This window comes from Poromitra crassiceps (assembly GCF_964638095.1).
Source record: "Poromitra crassiceps genome assembly, chromosome: 1".
Lineage (NCBI taxonomy): Eukaryota > Metazoa > Chordata > Actinopteri > Beryciformes > Melamphaidae > Poromitra > Poromitra crassiceps.
In genome coordinates this window covers 29,144,415-29,163,101 of record NC_139623.1, presented here as the reverse complement: position 1 = coordinate 29,163,101, position 18,687 = coordinate 29,144,415, and the positions used below count along the sequence as shown (strand labels likewise).

Here is an 18,687-nt window from a genome sequence, read left to right as displayed (position 1 = left end):
TATGGTGTCAATCCATCTTGCTTTTGGTCTTCCTCTACCTCATCTTTCTTGAGTCTTTCCCAGCATAATATCTTTCTCCATCCACCTTCTGATCTCATAATATGTCCAAAATATATGTTCCTGGTTCTGGATGCTTGCTTCCAGAGGCGTTTCTGTTTTTTATTCGTTCAATCACTAACGTGTTGGTCTAGCTTGCTGTCCATGGTATTTTCAAGACCCTTCGCCAACACCACAGCTCAAACGGATCTTTTTCCTTTCCCCTTTCTGCACAGTCCACGTTTCACTGTCTGTAAAAAAAAAACAGTGTTTTGACCAGTCTAACTTTTGTATTGACAGATACATCTGGGTCTCTCCACACTCTGTTCAGACTGGTCAATGTTGTTCTATGAATGCCCAGTCTTCTCTTCATCTCCCTTTCACACCATCCTTGTCTGTCAAATGTCGCTCCTACATAGTTGAAATTGTCAATGATTTCAATCATCAATCCTGAATTGGCTCAGCTTATCTGTAGTGATTATTTTTCAGGTTGAGCTGCAGTCCCAGGAGAGCGCTCTGTTATTTCACCTTCTTCAGTATTCTCTTCAGGTCCTCTGCACTTTCTGCCATCAGGTGTCGTCTGCGTATCAAGTTGCTGTATTTGCCTCCTTCTATCCTAATGCCAGAGGTTTACATGTTGTCATTTGTTACTCATACATCACAAGGGTGGAAACAGCTAAAATGACCCCATAGCTGCAGTTTTGCTCACGTCTCTGTAAGTATTCAACACACTACTAACGACTAACGACTATCGACTAACTTACTTATATATTTTCCTAGTTATTCAAACTCAGACTCCTAAATTTCTTTATAATAACATAATTTATAGGTCAAGTACTCATACACATTCCACTAGAGGGGCAAGAGGTGGACTGATAACTTTACCTCTACCAAAGCCCAATTCCATGAAGAGGGCTGTATTTTACAGGGCGATAGTATCGTGGAACAGTCTCCCAGGTGATGTTCGTTACATGAAAGGAAATGCTTGTTTTAAAAGGAAACTTAGACTCCACATACACTCATACACACAATAAAATGTTAGTCCATAGGCTAGCTTGAATGCTTCGGACCTTGCTACAAGGTTTCTCTGGTTCAAAATTAGCTTTTATCGCTCTTTTTCTTATGTGATACATATGTTTGTGATACATGTTTTTAGTACATTCTATTTGTGCATTTTATCTTATGTGATACATGTTTTTTTTATTCTATTTTATTGTCTGTTATGTAATGTATATTATTGTCTTGGACCCCAGGAAGACTAGCGGTCGCTTAGGCGTCAGCTAACGGGGATCTTTTTTAATAAACAAATAAACAGGAGTGATAAGATTTATTGTTTGTCACCATGATAAATATCTTCAAAGACAACTTAAATATGTGTTAGCTGCACTTTGAAAGCATTCAGAGTGGTGGGGTGAGTTACATTAACGTTTCTAATGAGGCAGTGCTTGGAACTGAGAGCCAGTGGAGATGGGGGGAAGGGGGGGGAGAAAAATGTCTTTCACAAAAACTATACTGACATGGCAAATTCTCATGAATACAAAACTTATGTAATCAGAAGGTCAACAGTAAAAGTAAAACTGTTGAGAGCAGACTACTACTGTCTGTGATGGAAAAAAAAGTAGAATTGTAGTAAGTAGAATTGTGTAATTTTATAGAACTTAAACAGAGAACACCAACCGATTCTTGATCCGAAATAAACCAAACAAACAAACAAACTCTGACTGTTGAATCAAATGCCACTTTGAGTGAAGGAGTCTAGAATTATCTGTCTTAACTTCATAATATGACATGAAGTTTGCCCACTGTGTGTCCTATGCATCTTATCAACTCATTACATGTTTTGTTTATGTGTGAATAGAATGAAACCGAGCATTTAAAGCAAAAACCGGTTTAGACTAGATTTGTATAATACATACCTCAAAAAAGAGAACCAATCTGTAATGGAATCAAGCAACACAAACTGTAGGCTCCATTGGCAACGAGGCTAAGTTTGTAAGTAGGATGTTTTCCCAAGGATACAGGGAGATTTTCTGACTTACTGTAGTTAGTGTTAGTGTTATTATGATACCAAGCTCATGTGGGTGGAAAAGCTCAAAGAAATCAATGAAGCAGCTAAAACAAATCTCTCTTAATAACATCAAAGTAGAGTTATGATTCTCTGAATTCTATCTTCGGGAGAGTTATTCAGAAATATTGACTGAACTGTCTGACATTAAAGGTTATGTGAATGTAACCTTTATGGGCAGACAGATACTAAATATAGTAAGTGCATACCGCATGAATTGCATTGGACTGGCATGCATTGGCAAACGTGTGTGAGGACTAGGGAGTGACTCACATGTGGGGCGATAACGTGTGTGAGGACTAGGGAGTGACTCACATGTGGGGCGATAACGTGTGTGAGGACTAGGGAGTGACTCACATGTGGGGCGATAACGTGTGTGAGGACTAGGGAGTGACTCACATGTGGGGCGATAACGTGTGTGAGGACTAGGGAGTGACTCACATGTGGGGCGATAATGTGTGTGAGGACTAGGGAGTGACTCACATGTGGGGTGATAATGTGTGTGAGGACTAGGGAGTGACTCACATGTGGGGCGATAATGTGTGTGAGGACTAGGGAGTGACTCACATGTGGGGCGATAATGTGTGTGAGGACTAGGGAGTGACTCACATGTGGGGCGATAATGTGTGTGAGGACTAGGGAGTGACTCACATGTGGGGCGATAATGTGTGTGAGGACTAGGGAGTGACTCACATGTGGGGCGATAATGTGTGTGAGGACTAGGGAGTGACTCACATGTGGGGCGATAATGTGTGTGAGGACTAGGGAGTGACTCACATGTGGGAAGATAATGTGTGTGAGGACTAGGGAGTGACTCACATGTGGGGCGATAATGTGTGTGAGGACTAGGGAGTGACTCACATGTGGGGCGATAATGTGTGTGAGGACTAGGGAGTGACTCACATGTGGGGCGATAATGTGTGTGAGGACTAGGGAGTGACTCACATGTGGGGCGATAATGTGTGTGAGGACTAGGGAGTGACTCACATGTGGGGCGATAACGTGTGTGAGGACTAGGGAGTGACTCACATGTGGGGCGATAACGTGTGTGAGGACTAGGGAGTGACTCACATGTGGGGCGATAATGTGTGTGAGGACTAGGGAGTGACTCACATGTGGGGCGATAATGTGTGTGAGGACTAGGGAGTGACTCACATGTGGGGCGATAATGTGTGTGAGGACTAGGGAGTGACTCACATGTGGGGCGATAATGTGTGTGAGGACTAGGGAGTGACTCACATGTGGGGCGATAATGTGTGTGAGGACTAGGGAGTGACTCACATGTGGGGCGATAATGTGTGTGAGGACTAGGGAGTGACTCACATGTGGGGCGATAACGTGTGTGAGGTAGAGAGCTGCGCGGGCCTGAAATCTCGGCCCGAGCCCTCCCCGGCCCGTGACATGCAGGCCCGTGCCCGACCCGGCCCGGATGAGTCATGAAATTAATTGGCCCGAGCCCGTTGCGAGGCCCGACATCAATATCACGATATGACGACACATCTCTCTCTCCCTCTCTGTGCATGCTGCCGCGCTGCTGAACTCGTTGGTACAAAACGTTGCTAGACTGTGTTGCCTATGAAGACAAACACTGCAGCTTTCTCTCTGTCTCTCTCTCCCCCTCTCACACACGCTACCGTGGCCTATCAACATCCACACATGTCGTCGAGAAAGAGAACGTTAGATCGTTTAATTGCCAACAGCAACAATGCCCACAAACTGAAACATTATGTCACTCAAGCATATCGAAATTAAAACAGCAGACTTACCGTTTATAGCTGCATTGAATAACGTCACATTAGTGTCCTCACAATGTATGGTAGATGGGTTCATTTTGAACAGGTTGAAATGAGCTTTCCCTACTGCAGTGGGGACTGTTTAACTCTCCCCTCGCAAACTTTGTTTTATGTCCATCGATCTTATTTCTCTCTCACGACACGGACACACGCGGCTTGTTTTGTTGTTGTTTTTTACGCTGACGGAGTGGCAGACTACGTCACGGTGAGGGTGTGTGTGTCTGTGTGTGTGTGGCTGTGGCTAGGCGAGTGTCTGTGCAGTGTGCGCTCCTCCTCTTTGTGTGACTGCTCTGCTGTGTAAAATCAAGCGAGTAATACAACGTTATTTTATTTAATTATTGAAAAACGGCCCGACCCCGGCCCGGCCCGGACCTATTAATTAAAAAAAAATAAAAAACGAGCCCGGCCTTGGCCCGTATTGGCAGGCCCGAGGGGCCCGCGAGGGTACCCTCGGGTTTGCAGCACTCTAGTGTGAGGACTAGGGAGTGACTCACATGTGGGGCGATAATGTGTGTGGGGACTAGGGAGTGACTCACATGTGGGGCGATAATGTGTGTGGGGACTAGGGAGTGACTCACATGTGGGGCGATAACGTCTGTGAGGACTAGGGAGTGACTCACATGTGGGGCGATAACGTATGTGAGGACTAGGGAGTGACTCACATGTGGGGCGATAATGTGTGTGGGGACTAGGGAGTGACTCACATGTGGGGCGATAACGTATGTGAGGACTAGGGAGTGACTCACATGTGGGGCGATAACATGTATGAGGACTAGGGAGTGACTCACATGTGGGGCGATAATGTGTGTGAGGACTAGGGAGTGACTCACATGTGGGGCGATAACATGTATGAGGACTAGGGAGTGACTCACATGTGGGGCGATAACGTATGTGAGGACTAGGGAGTGACTCACATGTGGGGCGATAACGTGTGTGAGGACTAGGGAGTGACTCACATGTGGGGCGATAACGTGTGTGAGGACTAGGGAGTGACTCACATGTGGGGCGATAACGTGTGTGAGGACTAGGGAGTGACTCACATGTGGGGCGATAATGTGTGTGAGGACTAGGGAGTGACTCACATGTAGGGCGATAATGTGTGTGAGGACTAGGGAGTGACTCACATGTGGGGCGATAATGTGTGTGAGGACTAGGGAGTGACTCACATGTGGGGCGATAATGTGTGTGAGGACTAGGGAGTGACTCACATGTGGGGCGATAATGTGTGTGAGGACTAGGGAGTGACTCACATGTGGGGCGATAATGTGTGTGAGGACTAGGGAGTGACTCACATGTGGGAAGATAATGTGTGTGAGGACTAGGGATTGACTCACATGTGGGGCGATAATGTGTGTGAGGACTAGGGAGTGACTCACATGTGGGGCGATAATGTGTGTGAGGACTAGGGAGTGACTCACATGTGGGGCGATAATGTGTGTGAGGACTAGGGAGTGACTCACATGTGGGGCGATAACGTGTGTGAGGACTAGGGAGTGACTCACATGTGGGGCGATAACGTGTGTGAGGACTAGGGAGTGACTCACATGTGGGGCGATAACGTGTGTGAGGACTAGGGAGTGACTCACATGTGGGGCGATAATGTGTGTGAGGACTAGGGAGTGACTCACATGTGGGGCGATAATGTGTGTGAGGACTAGGGAGTGACTCACATGTGGGGCGATAATGTGTGTGAGGACTAGGGAGTGACTCACATGTGGGGCGATAATGTGTGTGAGGACTAGGGAGTGACTCACATGTGGGGCGATAACGTGTGTGAGGACTAGGGAGTGACTCACATGTGGGGCGATAACGTGTGTGAGGACTAGGGAGTGACTCACATGTGGGGCGATAATGTGTGTGGGGACTAGGGAGTGACTCACATGTGGGGCGATAATGTGTGTGGGGACTAGGGAGTGACTCACATGTGGGGCGATAACGTATGTGAGGACTAGGGAGTGACTCAGATGTGGGGCGATAACGTATGTGAGGACTAGGGAGTGACTCACATGTGGGGCGATAATGTGTGTGGGGACTAGGGAGTGACTCACATGTGGGGCGATAACGTATGTGAGGACTAGGGAGTGACTCACATGTGGGGCGATAACATGTATGAGGACTAGGGAGTGACTCACATGTGGGGCGATAATGTGTGTGAGGACTAGGGAGTGACTCACATGTGGGGCGATAACATGTATGAGGACTAGGGAGTGACTCACATGTGGGGCGATAACGTATGTGAGGACTAGGGAGTGACTCACATGTGGGGCGATAACGTGTGTGAGGACTAGGGAGTGACTCACATGTGGGGCGATAACGTGTGTGAGGACTAGGGAGTGACTCACATGTGGGGCGATAACGTGTGTGAGGACTAGGGAGTGACTCACATGTGGGGCGATAACGTGTGTGAGGACTAGGGAGTGACTCACATGTGGGGCGATAACATGTGTGAGGACTAGGGAGTGACTCACATGTGGGGCGATAACATGTGTGAGGACTAGGCAGTGACTCACATGTGGGGCGATAACGTGTGTGAGGACTAGGGAGTGACTCACATGTGGGGCGATAACGTGTGTGAGGACTAGGGAGTGACTCACATGTGGGGCGATAATGTGTGTGAGGACTAGGGAGTGACTCACATGTGGGGTGATAATGTGTGTGAGGACTAGGGAGTGACTCACATGTGGGGCGATAATGTGTGTGAGGACTAGGGAGTGACTCACATGTGGGGCGATAATGTGTGTGAGGACTAGGGAGTGACTCACATGTGGGGCGATAATGTGTGTGAGGACTAGGGAGTGACTCACATGTGGGGCGATAATGTGTGTGAGGACTAGGGAGTGACTCACATGTGGGGCGATAATGTGTGTGAGGACTAGGGAGTGACTCACATGTGGGGCGATAATGTGTGTGAGGACTAGGGAGTGACTCACATGTGGGAAGATAATGTGTGTGAGGACTAGGGAGTGACTCACATGTGGGGCGATAATGTGTGTGAGGACTAGGGAGTGACTCACATGTGGGGCGATAATGTGTGTGAGGACTAGGGAGTGACTCACATGTGGGGCGATAATGTGTGTGAGGACTAGGGAGTGACTCACATGTGGGGCGATAATGTGTGTGAGGACTAGGGAGTGACTCACATGTGGGGCGATAACGTGTGTGAGGACTAGGGAGTGACTCACATGTGGGGCGATAACGTGTGTGAGGACTAGGGAGTGACTCACATGTGGGGCGATAATGTGTGTGAGGACTAGGGAGTGACTCACATGTGGGGCGATAATGTGTGTGAGGACTAGGGAGTGACTCACATGTGGGGCGATAATGTGTGTGAGGACTAGGGAGTGACTCACATGTGGGGCGATAATGTGTGTGAGGACTAGGGAGTGACTCACATGTGGGGCGATAATGTGTGTGAGGACTAGGGAGTGACTCACATGTGGGGCGATAATGTGTGTGAGGACTAGGGAGTGACTCACATGTGGGGCGATAACGTGTGTGAGGTAGAGAGCTGCGCGGGCCTGAAATCTCGGCCCGAGCCCTCCCCGGCCCGTGACATGCAGGCCCGTGCCCGACCCGGCCCGGATGAGTCATGAAATTAATTGGCCCGAGCCCGTTGCGAGGCCCGACATCAATATCACGATATGACGACACATCTCTCTCTCCCTCTCTGTGCATGCTGCCGCGCTGCTGAACTCGTTGGTACAAAACGTTGCTAGACTGTGTTGCCTATGAAGACAAACACTGCAGCTTTCTCTCTGTCTCTCTCTCCCCCTCTCACACACGCTACCGTGGCCTATCAACATCCACACATGTCGTCGAGAAAGAGAACGTTAGATCGTTTAATTGCCAACAGCAACAATGCCCACAAACTGAAACATTATGTCACTCAAGCATATCGAAATTAAAACAGCAGACTTACCGTTTATAGCTGCATTGAATAACGTCACATTAGTGTCCTCACAATGTATGGTAGATGGGTTCATTTTGAACAGGTTGAAATGAGCTTTCCCTACTGCAGTGGGGACTGTTTAACTCTCCCCTCGCAAACTTTGTTTTATGTCCATCGATCTTATTTCTCTCTCACGACACGGACACACGCGGCTTGTTTTGTTGTTGTTTTTTACGCTGACGGAGTGGCAGACTACGTCACGGTGAGGGTGTGTGTGTCTGTGTGTGTGTGGCTGTGGCTAGGCGAGTGTCTGTGCAGTGTGCGCTCCTCCTCTTTGTGTGACTGCTCTGCTGTGTAAAATCAAGCGAGTAATACAACGTTATTTTATTTAATTATTGAAAAACGGCCCGACCCCGGCCCGGCCCGGACCTATTAATTAAAAAAAAATAAAAAACGAGCCCGGCCTTGGCCCGTATTGGCAGGCCCGAGGGGCCCGCGAGGGTACCCTCGGGTTTGCAGCACTCTAGTGTGAGGACTAGGGAGTGACTCACATGTGGGGCGATAATGTGTGTGGGGACTAGGGAGTGACTCACATGTGGGGCGATAATGTGTGTGGGGACTAGGGAGTGACTCACATGTGGGGCGATAACGTCTGTGAGGACTAGGGAGTGACTCACATGTGGGGCGATAACGTATGTGAGGACTAGGGAGTGACTCACATGTGGGGCGATAATGTGTGTGGGGACTAGGGAGTGACTCACATGTGGGGCGATAACGTATGTGAGGACTAGGGAGTGACTCACATGTGGGGCGATAACATGTATGAGGACTAGGGAGTGACTCACATGTGGGGCGATAATGTGTGTGAGGACTAGGGAGTGACTCACATGTGGGGCGATAACATGTATGAGGACTAGGGAGTGACTCACATGTGGGGCGATAACGTATGTGAGGACTAGGGAGTGACTCACATGTGGGGCGATAACGTGTGTGAGGACTAGGGAGTGACTCACATGTGGGGCGATAACGTGTGTGAGGACTAGGGAGTGACTCACATGTGGGGCGATAACGTGTGTGAGGACTAGGGAGTGACTCACATGTGGGGCGATAATGTGTGTGAGGACTAGGGAGTGACTCACATGTAGGGCGATAATGTGTGTGAGGACTAGGGAGTGACTCACATGTGGGGCGATAATGTGTGTGAGGACTAGGGAGTGACTCACATGTGGGGCGATAATGTGTGTGAGGACTAGGGAGTGACTCACATGTGGGGCGATAATGTGTGTGAGGACTAGGGAGTGACTCACATGTGGGGCGATAATGTGTGTGAGGACTAGGGAGTGACTCACATGTGGGAAGATAATGTGTGTGAGGACTAGGGATTGACTCACATGTGGGGCGATAATGTGTGTGAGGACTAGGGAGTGACTCACATGTGGGGCGATAATGTGTGTGAGGACTAGGGAGTGACTCACATGTGGGGCGATAATGTGTGTGAGGACTAGGGAGTGACTCACATGTGGGGCGATAACGTGTGTGAGGACTAGGGAGTGACTCACATGTGGGGCGATAACGTGTGTGAGGACTAGGGAGTGACTCACATGTGGGGCGATAACGTGTGTGAGGACTAGGGAGTGACTCACATGTGGGGCGATAATGTGTGTGAGGACTAGGGAGTGACTCACATGTGGGGCGATAATGTGTGTGAGGACTAGGGAGTGACTCACATGTGGGGCGATAATGTGTGTGAGGACTAGGGAGTGACTCACATGTGGGGCGATAATGTGTGTGAGGACTAGGGAGTGACTCACATGTGGGGCGATAACGTGTGTGAGGACTAGGGAGTGACTCACATGTGGGGCGATAACGTGTGTGAGGACTAGGGAGTGACTCACATGTGGGGCGATAATGTGTGTGGGGACTAGGGAGTGACTCACATGTGGGGCGATAATGTGTGTGGGGACTAGGGAGTGACTCACATGTGGGGCGATAACGTATGTGAGGACTAGGGAGTGACTCAGATGTGGGGCGATAACGTATGTGAGGACTAGGGAGTGACTCACATGTGGGGCGATAATGTGTGTGGGGACTAGGGAGTGACTCACATGTGGGGCGATAACGTATGTGAGGACTAGGGAGTGACTCACATGTGGGGCGATAACATGTATGAGGACTAGGGAGTGACTCACATGTGGGGCGATAATGTGTGTGAGGACTAGGGAGTGACTCACATGTGGGGCGATAACATGTATGAGGACTAGGGAGTGACTCACATGTGGGGCGATAACGTATGTGAGGACTAGGGAGTGACTCACATGTGGGGCGATAACGTGTGTGAGGACTAGGGAGTGACTCACATGTGGGGCGATAACGTGTGTGAGGACTAGGGAGTGACTCACATGTGGGGCGATAACGTGTGTGAGGACTAGGGAGTGACTCACATGTGGGGCGATAACGTGTGTGAGGACTAGGGAGTGACTCACATGTGGGGCGATAACATGTGTGAGGACTAGGGAGTGACTCACATGTGGGGCGATAACATGTGTGAGGACTAGGCAGTGACTCACATGTGGGGCGATAATGTGTGTGAGGACTAGGGAGTGACTCACATGTGGGGCGATAATGTGTGTGAGGACTAGGGAGTGACTCACATGTGGGGCGATAATGTGTGTGAGGACTAGGGAGTGACTCACATGTGAGGCGATATCTCGTAGAAGCTGACCCCTCTGTAGCGCTCCATGTGCTGCTTGGAGTAGATCTCCAGGTCTTTGTAAGGGTTCACTGACACCAACACTGAGCCAATATATGTCTGAGCCAAAATAATAGCAAAAAGGACAACACATTCAAATACGTCTCGATACACCAATTTACATTTTTTTTAAATAAGAGGATCAGAGAAAACAGTGATCGCATGGTTGTATTACATAGATAAGGTTCTCTTTGAAGCGCCGCCGCAGGTTCTCTATGAAGGCTGCCTCACTGGTGTAGTTTTCCAACAGGACAAAGTCCTGTACCCCGACCCTGTCCCGCGCAGTCAGCGCACTCTCCATGACCAGGCGCACCTGCCTTCCTTCAACACCCACCTCCTGCACAGAGAGAGGAGAGAGACAGTTCAACACCCACCTCCTGCACAGAGAGAGGAGAGAGACAGTTCAACACCCACCTCCTGCACAGAGAGAGGAGAGAGACAGTTCAACACCCACCTCCTGCACAGAGAGGAGAGAGACAGTTCAACACCCACCTCCTGCACAGAGAGGAGAGAGACAGTTCAACACCCACATCCTGCACAGAGAGGAGAGAGACAGTTCAACACCCACCTCCTGCACAGAGAGAGGAGAGACAGTTCAACACCCACCTCCTGCACAGAGAGAGGAGAGAGACAGTTCAACACCCACCTCCTGCACAGAGAGGAGAGAGACAGTTCAACACCCACCTCCTGCACAGAGAGAGGACAGGCAGTTCAACACCCACCTCCTGTACAGAGAGAGGAGAGAGACAGTTCAACGCCCACCTCCTGCACAGAGAGAGGAGAGAGACAGTTCAACACCCACCTCCTGCACAGAGAGAGGAGAGAGACAGTTCAACACCCACCTCCTGCACAGAGAGAGGAGAGAGAGAGTTCAACACCCACCTCCTGCACAGAGAGGAGAGAGACAGTTCAACACCCACCTCCTGCACAGAGAGAGGAGAGAGACAGTTCAACACCCACCTCCTGCACAGAGAGGAGAGAGACAGTTCAACACCCACCTCCTGCACAGAGAGAGGAGAGAGACAGTTTAACACCCACCTCCTGCACAGAGAGGAGAGAGACAGTTCAACACCCACCTCCTGCACAGAGAGGAGAGACAGTTCAACACCCACCTCCTGCACAGAGAGAGGAGAGACAGTTCAACACCCACCTCCTGCACAGAGAGGAGAGAGACAGTTCAACACCCACCTCCTGCACAGAGAGAGGAGAGAGACAGTTCAACACCCACCTCCTGCACAGAGAGAGGAGAGAGACAGTTCAACACCCACCTCCTGCACAGAGAGAGGAGAGAGACAGTTCAACACCCACCTCCTGCACAGAGAGAGGAGAGAGACAGTTCAACACCCACCTCCTGCACAGAGAGAGGAGAGAGACAGTTCAACACCCACCTCCTGCACAGAGAGAGGAGAGAGACAGTTCAACACCCACCTCCTGCACAGAGAGGAGAGACAGTTCAACACCCACCTCCTGCACAGAGAGGGGAGAGAGACAGTTCAACACCCACCTCCTGCACAGAGAGGGGAGAGAGACAGTTCAACACCCACCTCCTGCACAGAGAGGGGAGAGAGACAGTTCAACACCCACCTCCTGCACAGAGAGGGGAGAGAGACAGTTCAACACCCACCTCCTGCACAGAGAGGGGAGAGAGACAGTTCAACACCCACCTCCTGCACAGAGAGGGGAGAGAGACAGTTCAACACCCACCTCCTGCACAGAGAGAGGAGAGAGACAGTTCAACACCCACCTCCTGCACAGAGAGAGGAGAGACAGTTCAACACCCACCTCCTGCACAGAGAGAGGAGAGAGACAGTTCAACACCCACCTCCTGCACAGAGAGGGGAGAGAGACAGTTCAACACCCACCTCCTGCACAGAGAGAGGAGAGAGACAGTTCAACACCCACCTCCTGCACAGAGAGAGGAGAGAGAGAGTTTAACACCCACCTCCTGCACAGAGAGAGGAGAGAGACAGTTCAACACCCACCTCCTGCACAGAGAGAGGAGAGAGACAGTTCAACACCCACCTCCTGCACAGAGAGGGGAGAGAGAGAGTTTAACACCCACCTCCTGCACCCACCTCCTGCACAGAGAGAGGAGAGAGACAGTTCAACACCCACCTCCTGCACAGAGAGAGGAGAGAGACAGTTCAACACCCACCTCCTGCACAGAGAGAGGAGAGAGACAGTTCAACACCCACCTCCTGCACAGAGAGGGGAGAGAGACAGTTCAACACCCACCTCCTGCACAGAGAGGGGAGAGAGACAGTTCAACACCCACCTCCTGCACAGAGAGAGGAGAGAGACAGTTCAACACCCACCTCCTGCACAGAGAGGAGAGAGACAGTTCAACACCCACCTCCTGCACAGAGAGGGGAGAGAGACAGTTCAACACCCACCTCCTGCACAGAGAGGAGAGAACAAGGGAACTGAGTGCTGCTCTTTCCAATAGTCTCTCCATAGAGAATTACACTCTGTTGACAAGCAGGGGGCATAAAATGCCTGTTTCAAGCTGATGCATACTACAACATTTATCCAGGACAGATCTGGAAGAATTAACATCTGGAATTTAATTTACATTCTAAGCATTACAATGATCACCAGATAAGACATTACAATCATGAGAGACACTACTTGTTTTAAACCTTTTCTCATATCTTTCAAGAGAATGATCCAGACCAGAACAAAATACCACCTCCAATAACACTTTTATTTTCACACCAGGGGTTGGCGACCCACCTCGAGAGGTGGGTTCGACCAACGTCGAGACCAGGGTTCAATGCAGTGTGAATGGCACCACCCGGGTTTCCATTTGTTATGTTAATAGACTAATTGTTGGGCATCTCCATTTTTTTCATCTTTCCAGGGTTGTGACCTGGGTCAGGTCTGAATTGTCATGACCAGGGATTAACCCAGGTTGAGTGACTTGGTGTGAATTGACAAAGAAGGGTTGAACATGGGTCAGAACTCAGAAGTAAAACTGGTCCAACCCTGCACCCTGGTCGTTGGTATGAAAGTGGTATTACTGTTTTAGTGCAGCCAGAAAAACACACACAAATTAAGTACAGTTCCACTGAGCCGGCCAAGACTAAACAATGAAGACATTTAAGGAATCCCAATAGTAAACACAGAGGATCAGGCTCTATTATGCGATAGGCAGATTGTGCATTGGATATTTGTACAGTACACACAGCTCTGTATCACCAGGCACGCTTTGATCCATGTCACTAGGAAGGTGTCTGTACATGTCAACCCCATTGTGATGGCAAACATCAAGTGTAGACAGGAAGTAATTACCAGTCTGGAAAGTGAAATTCACAGATATGCCCTAGAAGTAAGATTTACACACTACACAGGCACGCACACACGCACGCACACACACACGCGCACAGACACACACGACGCACGCACACACAAAGAGAGAGAAATATTAATAGTCAGCACTTACTGACAATAAATATCACAAAGAGAGAGAAATATTAATTGTCAGCACTTACTGACAATAAATATCGATCCAGCTACAAAAAGTGGTGTGGCACAAACAACTTCTCTCTATGCTCCGTTTAAAGATGCATGTATATGAGAAACCCTGCTGCTATTCTTACATCCCAGAAAAAAAGCAAACATAAAGTGGAACAAAGGGATGAGACTTCCACAGCACTGCTGTTTGTTTGAATGCACGAGCCCCTCAGGGGTCTCATTTGGCGGGCGCCGGTAAAAGGTCATTATCTCTGAACACTAAACGCTGGAAAATCCTTAGAACAACAAGAGGACAACAGTGGACGGCAGCCAGCCAAGGAGTTAGAGCAGAGGAAAGGCAGAGGACACTTCCTCTGCACACACCCCACCCCCCCTGTACTTCACCTTGGATTGTTGTTGTCCCACTCCCACCTGGGCTTCCTACTGATATAGTAATACAGATCAGCACAGTCACATTTTCCAAAGGATACAACTAAAGAATGTCAGGGTCAAGTTTGGGGTAGGCGTTCAGTGGATACCACTGTGTTTCAGCAGGGTTTTACCTCCAGTGCTGTGGAGATGTGTTGAGTTGGTTTGCGGTTGCTCAAGATTAGCCTTTTGGTGAGCGGAGCGAGGCGGATCCAGACTGAGAACTGAGTCTAGTCCAAGATACAGCCAACAAATGCAGAACTTATAGAGCCATGCGACAAAGGAAAACTGATTGCCCTGATTGACCTGAAGGGGATGCAAATGTGTGACTATTACAGGGAATCTCTGCTGCAAATGCATTCATTTTAAGATCAAACATTTGGGGTCGCCGCAAATGCTTATGCTCAATTTGACGAGCAAACAAGGACATTGAACAAGAACATTTATTTATGTTTGGATCTAATAAGTCCATGTGGTTGTGGTGGCTGTGGCCTATCACATAACGGTTTCATAGATGGCTTAGAAGGGCATAGCCATTGGCATGCACTACCTGGTTTTAAACTTGAGCAGACTCCTTTGGCCTGGATATTTCATTCCATCGTCCTCACATCACTTTATCAGTGAACTGTCAGTGAACTGACTGCAGGCTTATTGTTCATAGCAGTGCGAGGCTAACAGAGAGGCTCCAAAATGCCTGAGCTGCAGCTTTATGTGGGATGTGACTGGTACTGTGAGGGAGTCGTAGCTTTATGTGGGATGTGACTGGTACTGTGAGGGAGTCGTAGCTTCATGTGGGATGTGACTGGTACTGTGAGGGAGTCATAGCTTTATGTGGGATGTGACTGGTACTGTGAGGGAGTCGTAGCTTTATGTGGGATGTGACTGGTACTGTGAGGGAGTCGTAGCTTTATGTGGGATGTGACTGGTACTGTGAGGGAGTCATAGCTTTATGTGGGATGTGACTGGTACTGTGAGGGAGTCGTAGCTTTATGTGGGATGTGACTGGTACTGTGAGGGAGTCATAGCTTTATGTGGGATGTGACTGGTACTGTGAGGGAGTCGTAGCTTTATGTGGGATGTGACTGGTACTGTGAGGGAGTCGTAGCTTTATGTGGGATGTGACTGGTACTGTGAGGGAGTCGTAGCTTTATTTGGGATGTGACTGGTACTGTGAGGGAGTCGTAGCTTTATTTGGGATGTGACTGGTACTGTGAGGGAGTCGTAGCTTTATGTGGGATGTGACTGGTACTGTGAGGGAGTCATAGCTTCATGTGGGATGTGACTGGTACTGTGAGGGAGTCGTAGCTTTATGTGGGATGTGACTGGTACTGTGAGGGAGTCATAGCTTCATGTGGGATGTGACTGGTACTGTGAGGGAGTCGTAGCTTTATGTGGGATGTGACTGGTACTGTGAGGGAGTCGTAGCTTTATGTGGGATGTGACTGGTACTGTGAGGGAGTCGTAGCTTTATGTGGGATGTGACTGGTACTGTGAGGGAGTCGTAGCTTTATGTGGGATGTGACTGGTACTGTGAGGGAGTCATAGCTTTATGTGGGATGTGACTGGTACTGTGAGGGAGTCATAGCTTTATGTGGGATGTGACTGGTACTGTGAGGGAGTCATAGCTTTATGTGGGATGTGACTGGTACTGTGAGGGAGTCGTAGCTTTATGTGGGATGTGACTGGTACTGTGAGGGAGTCATAGCTTTATGTGGGATGTGACTGGTACTGTGAGGGAGTCGTAGCTTTATGTGGGATGTGACTGGTACTGTGAGGGAGTCATAGCTTTATGTGGGATGTGACTGGTACTGTGAGGGAGTCGTAGCTTTATGTGGGATGTGACTGGTACTGTGAGGGAGTCGTAGCTTTATTTGGGATGTGACTGGTACTGTGAGGGAGTCGTAGCTTTATTTGGGATGTGACTGGTACTGTGAGGGAGTCATAGCTTTATGTGGGATGTGACTGGTACTGTGAGGGAGTCGTAGCTTTATGTGGGATGTGACTGGTACTGTGAGGGAGTCATAGCTTTATGTGGGATGTGACTGGTACTGTGAGGGAGTCGTAGCTTTATGTGGGATGTGACTGGTACTGTGAGGGAGTCATAGCTTTATGTGGGATGTGACTGGTACTGTGAGGGAGTCGTAGCTTTATGTGGGATGTGACTGGTACTGTGAGGGAGTCGTAGCTTTATTTGGGATGTGACTGGTACTGTGAGGGAGTCGTAGCTTTATTTGGGATGTGACTGGTACTGTGAGGGAGTCGTAGCTTTATTTGGGATGTGACTGGTACTGTGAGGGAGTCATAGCTTCATGTGGGATGTGACTGGTACTGTGAGGGAGTCGGAGCGAAACCTCTGGGGTTGTAGGTGCAGCAGCAGTGTCAACCAGCTAGAGACTAAAAGGGGACTTGGCTCTGGGCCCCGTGACTAAGCTCCGCTGGACTGACTACATTGGATTTGTCTTCCTTATAAGGCATGACCCACCACTGTCTGTCCTGAGACGAGCTTCTCCAGTACCACAGCTGGCTCTCTACCATAGATGTGCCAGTAATGGAAATGGTGGAAAAATACCAAGTTGATCCTCTCTGCCCGGGTTAAATGCCGTCAGGCTCATGCAAAAGCCCAAACACACAGTGACCCAGAGACACGCACTGAATGTTCTTTTTCCTCTCATGTCTCTATTAGTGGGAAGGAATTTGTATTGCTTTCAACAGATTCTCTTGAATACACTGGAAATCTTGCTTTACTGCATTATAGTATTCTTTACTGCACAACAGGGTCCAAAGTTAGCACCAGCAGCCACCTGCCAAATGCTGGTTAAATATGCAAGTGGCTGGTAGATTTGCTTCACTCACCAGCATCCCCACCCCCCTGCCCAAAATAAATAAATAAATATAATAATAATAATAAAATAACAATAACAATAAAGTGGCGGGTAACGTTTGAGCATTCACTAGCCATTTGGCCTGCGGACAAAAAAGGTAATTTTGGACCCTGCTGCACAAGCACAATGCACAGATCCTTCCACAAAAACAACACATTCACACAACTCCAAACAGTCAATGGATGTCACTAAAACATGTCATAGAGCATCATGTGAGTCCGGATCTTACCCTGCCTTGGTACCTCATCCTGTCCTGTTCTTGCCGGGGCAGGGTGAGCTGAGCGGTGGATCCCCCTGGGCTGGTACTCCACCTCCCACGTCAGACGGACTCCTTAGCTGCAACTTCTGCTCCACCTCTGTCCATGAGCCACAGAATCAGGTAACGTATCTTCTAACCCCTTCACTTACTCACTAGTCTCTCCTGGTCACTTGCTGGCTTCCCTCTGAGGACAAAACGCACAGAGCAGCTCCTCTTGTTTATACCTCCAATCTATCTTCCCGGCTTTGACAGGTCAAATAAACGTCCGCCTCTCCACGGCTCCCTCTCCTTCCCTCTACACTGACGCGTGAAACAAGGGCAGGAACTCCCCTCACACGTCACACACACACACACACACACACACACACACGCACACACACACACACACACACACACACACACACACACACACGTCACACACGGACTTGAACAAGAAAAAAAGAAGGGGGGAAAAAGGCAGGGGAAAGTATGCTGTTGGGTCATGCAAAAAAAGAGCCAGAGAAGCAGTGAGTTGAAAAGCTTTGGAAAAATTTGCTAAGGGCCCAAAAGTACATGTAATCATGGTGCAACTATATATAAAAAAAGAAAGAAGGAAAAAGAAAGAAAGAAAGAAAGAAAGAAAGAGAAGTCACATGATAAGGCCTCGGTGCATTCTTTCTTTTCCTCCCTCACTCCCTCCCTCTTTAGTTAGTTTGTTCCCTCCCTTTTCTCCCACAAGCTGAGACAGATTCATATGGGATGAGAGTTATTCCGGGGCCAAAATTAGCACCAGCCACCAGCCAAATCCTGGGCAAATATGCAAGTGGCTGGTAGATTTGCTTCACTCACCAGCCCCAAAAATAATGCTAATCTATTGAGTGGCCGGTCAAAATGTAACATTCACTAGCCATTTGGCCAATGGACAAAAAAGTTAATTTTGGACAATGGTCTCAGTGGCAGTGCCTAACTCCCTCCATGGCTCTCTCTACTCCTGGTGACAAAATAACTCACTCCATCATCGTCACTATGTCACTTCACAAACATCTGAAAGTCAGTTATTAATTGCTATGCAATTAAGATTGTGAATAGTCATATTCATCACCCTACTAGTCTGTTTTAGTGGCAACATTCATATGGCTACAGATAGTCCTAA

The 18,687-nt window shown here is 48.9% G+C and overlaps 1 protein-coding gene across 5 annotated transcripts in view; it reads right to left on the bottom strand.

The window, feature by feature from the left end:
- LOC310787978 (unconventional myosin-Ic-like) overlaps positions 1–17,785 on the bottom strand; it is a 47,120-nt gene extending 29,335 nt beyond the window's left edge. For 4 of the 5 annotated variants that reach the window (XR_014553282.1, XM_083649441.1, XM_083649442.1 and 1 more), the window contains exons 1-3: positions 17,526–17,785; positions 10,708–10,869; positions 10,477–10,592 (exon numbers count right to left, since the gene is read on the bottom strand). Coding sequence is in view for 3 of the 5 variants with exons in the window: in XM_083649441.1 (XP_083505567.1) it covers positions 10,477–10,592; positions 10,708–10,869; positions 17,526–17,543 (296 nt within the window). In the remaining 2 variants the exon portion in view is untranslated. The remainder of the gene's footprint in view (positions 1–10,476; positions 10,593–10,707; positions 10,870–17,525) is intronic. The other variant, XM_083649444.1, reaches the window with a different exon arrangement.
- Positions 17,786–18,687: the final 902 nt, after the last annotated feature.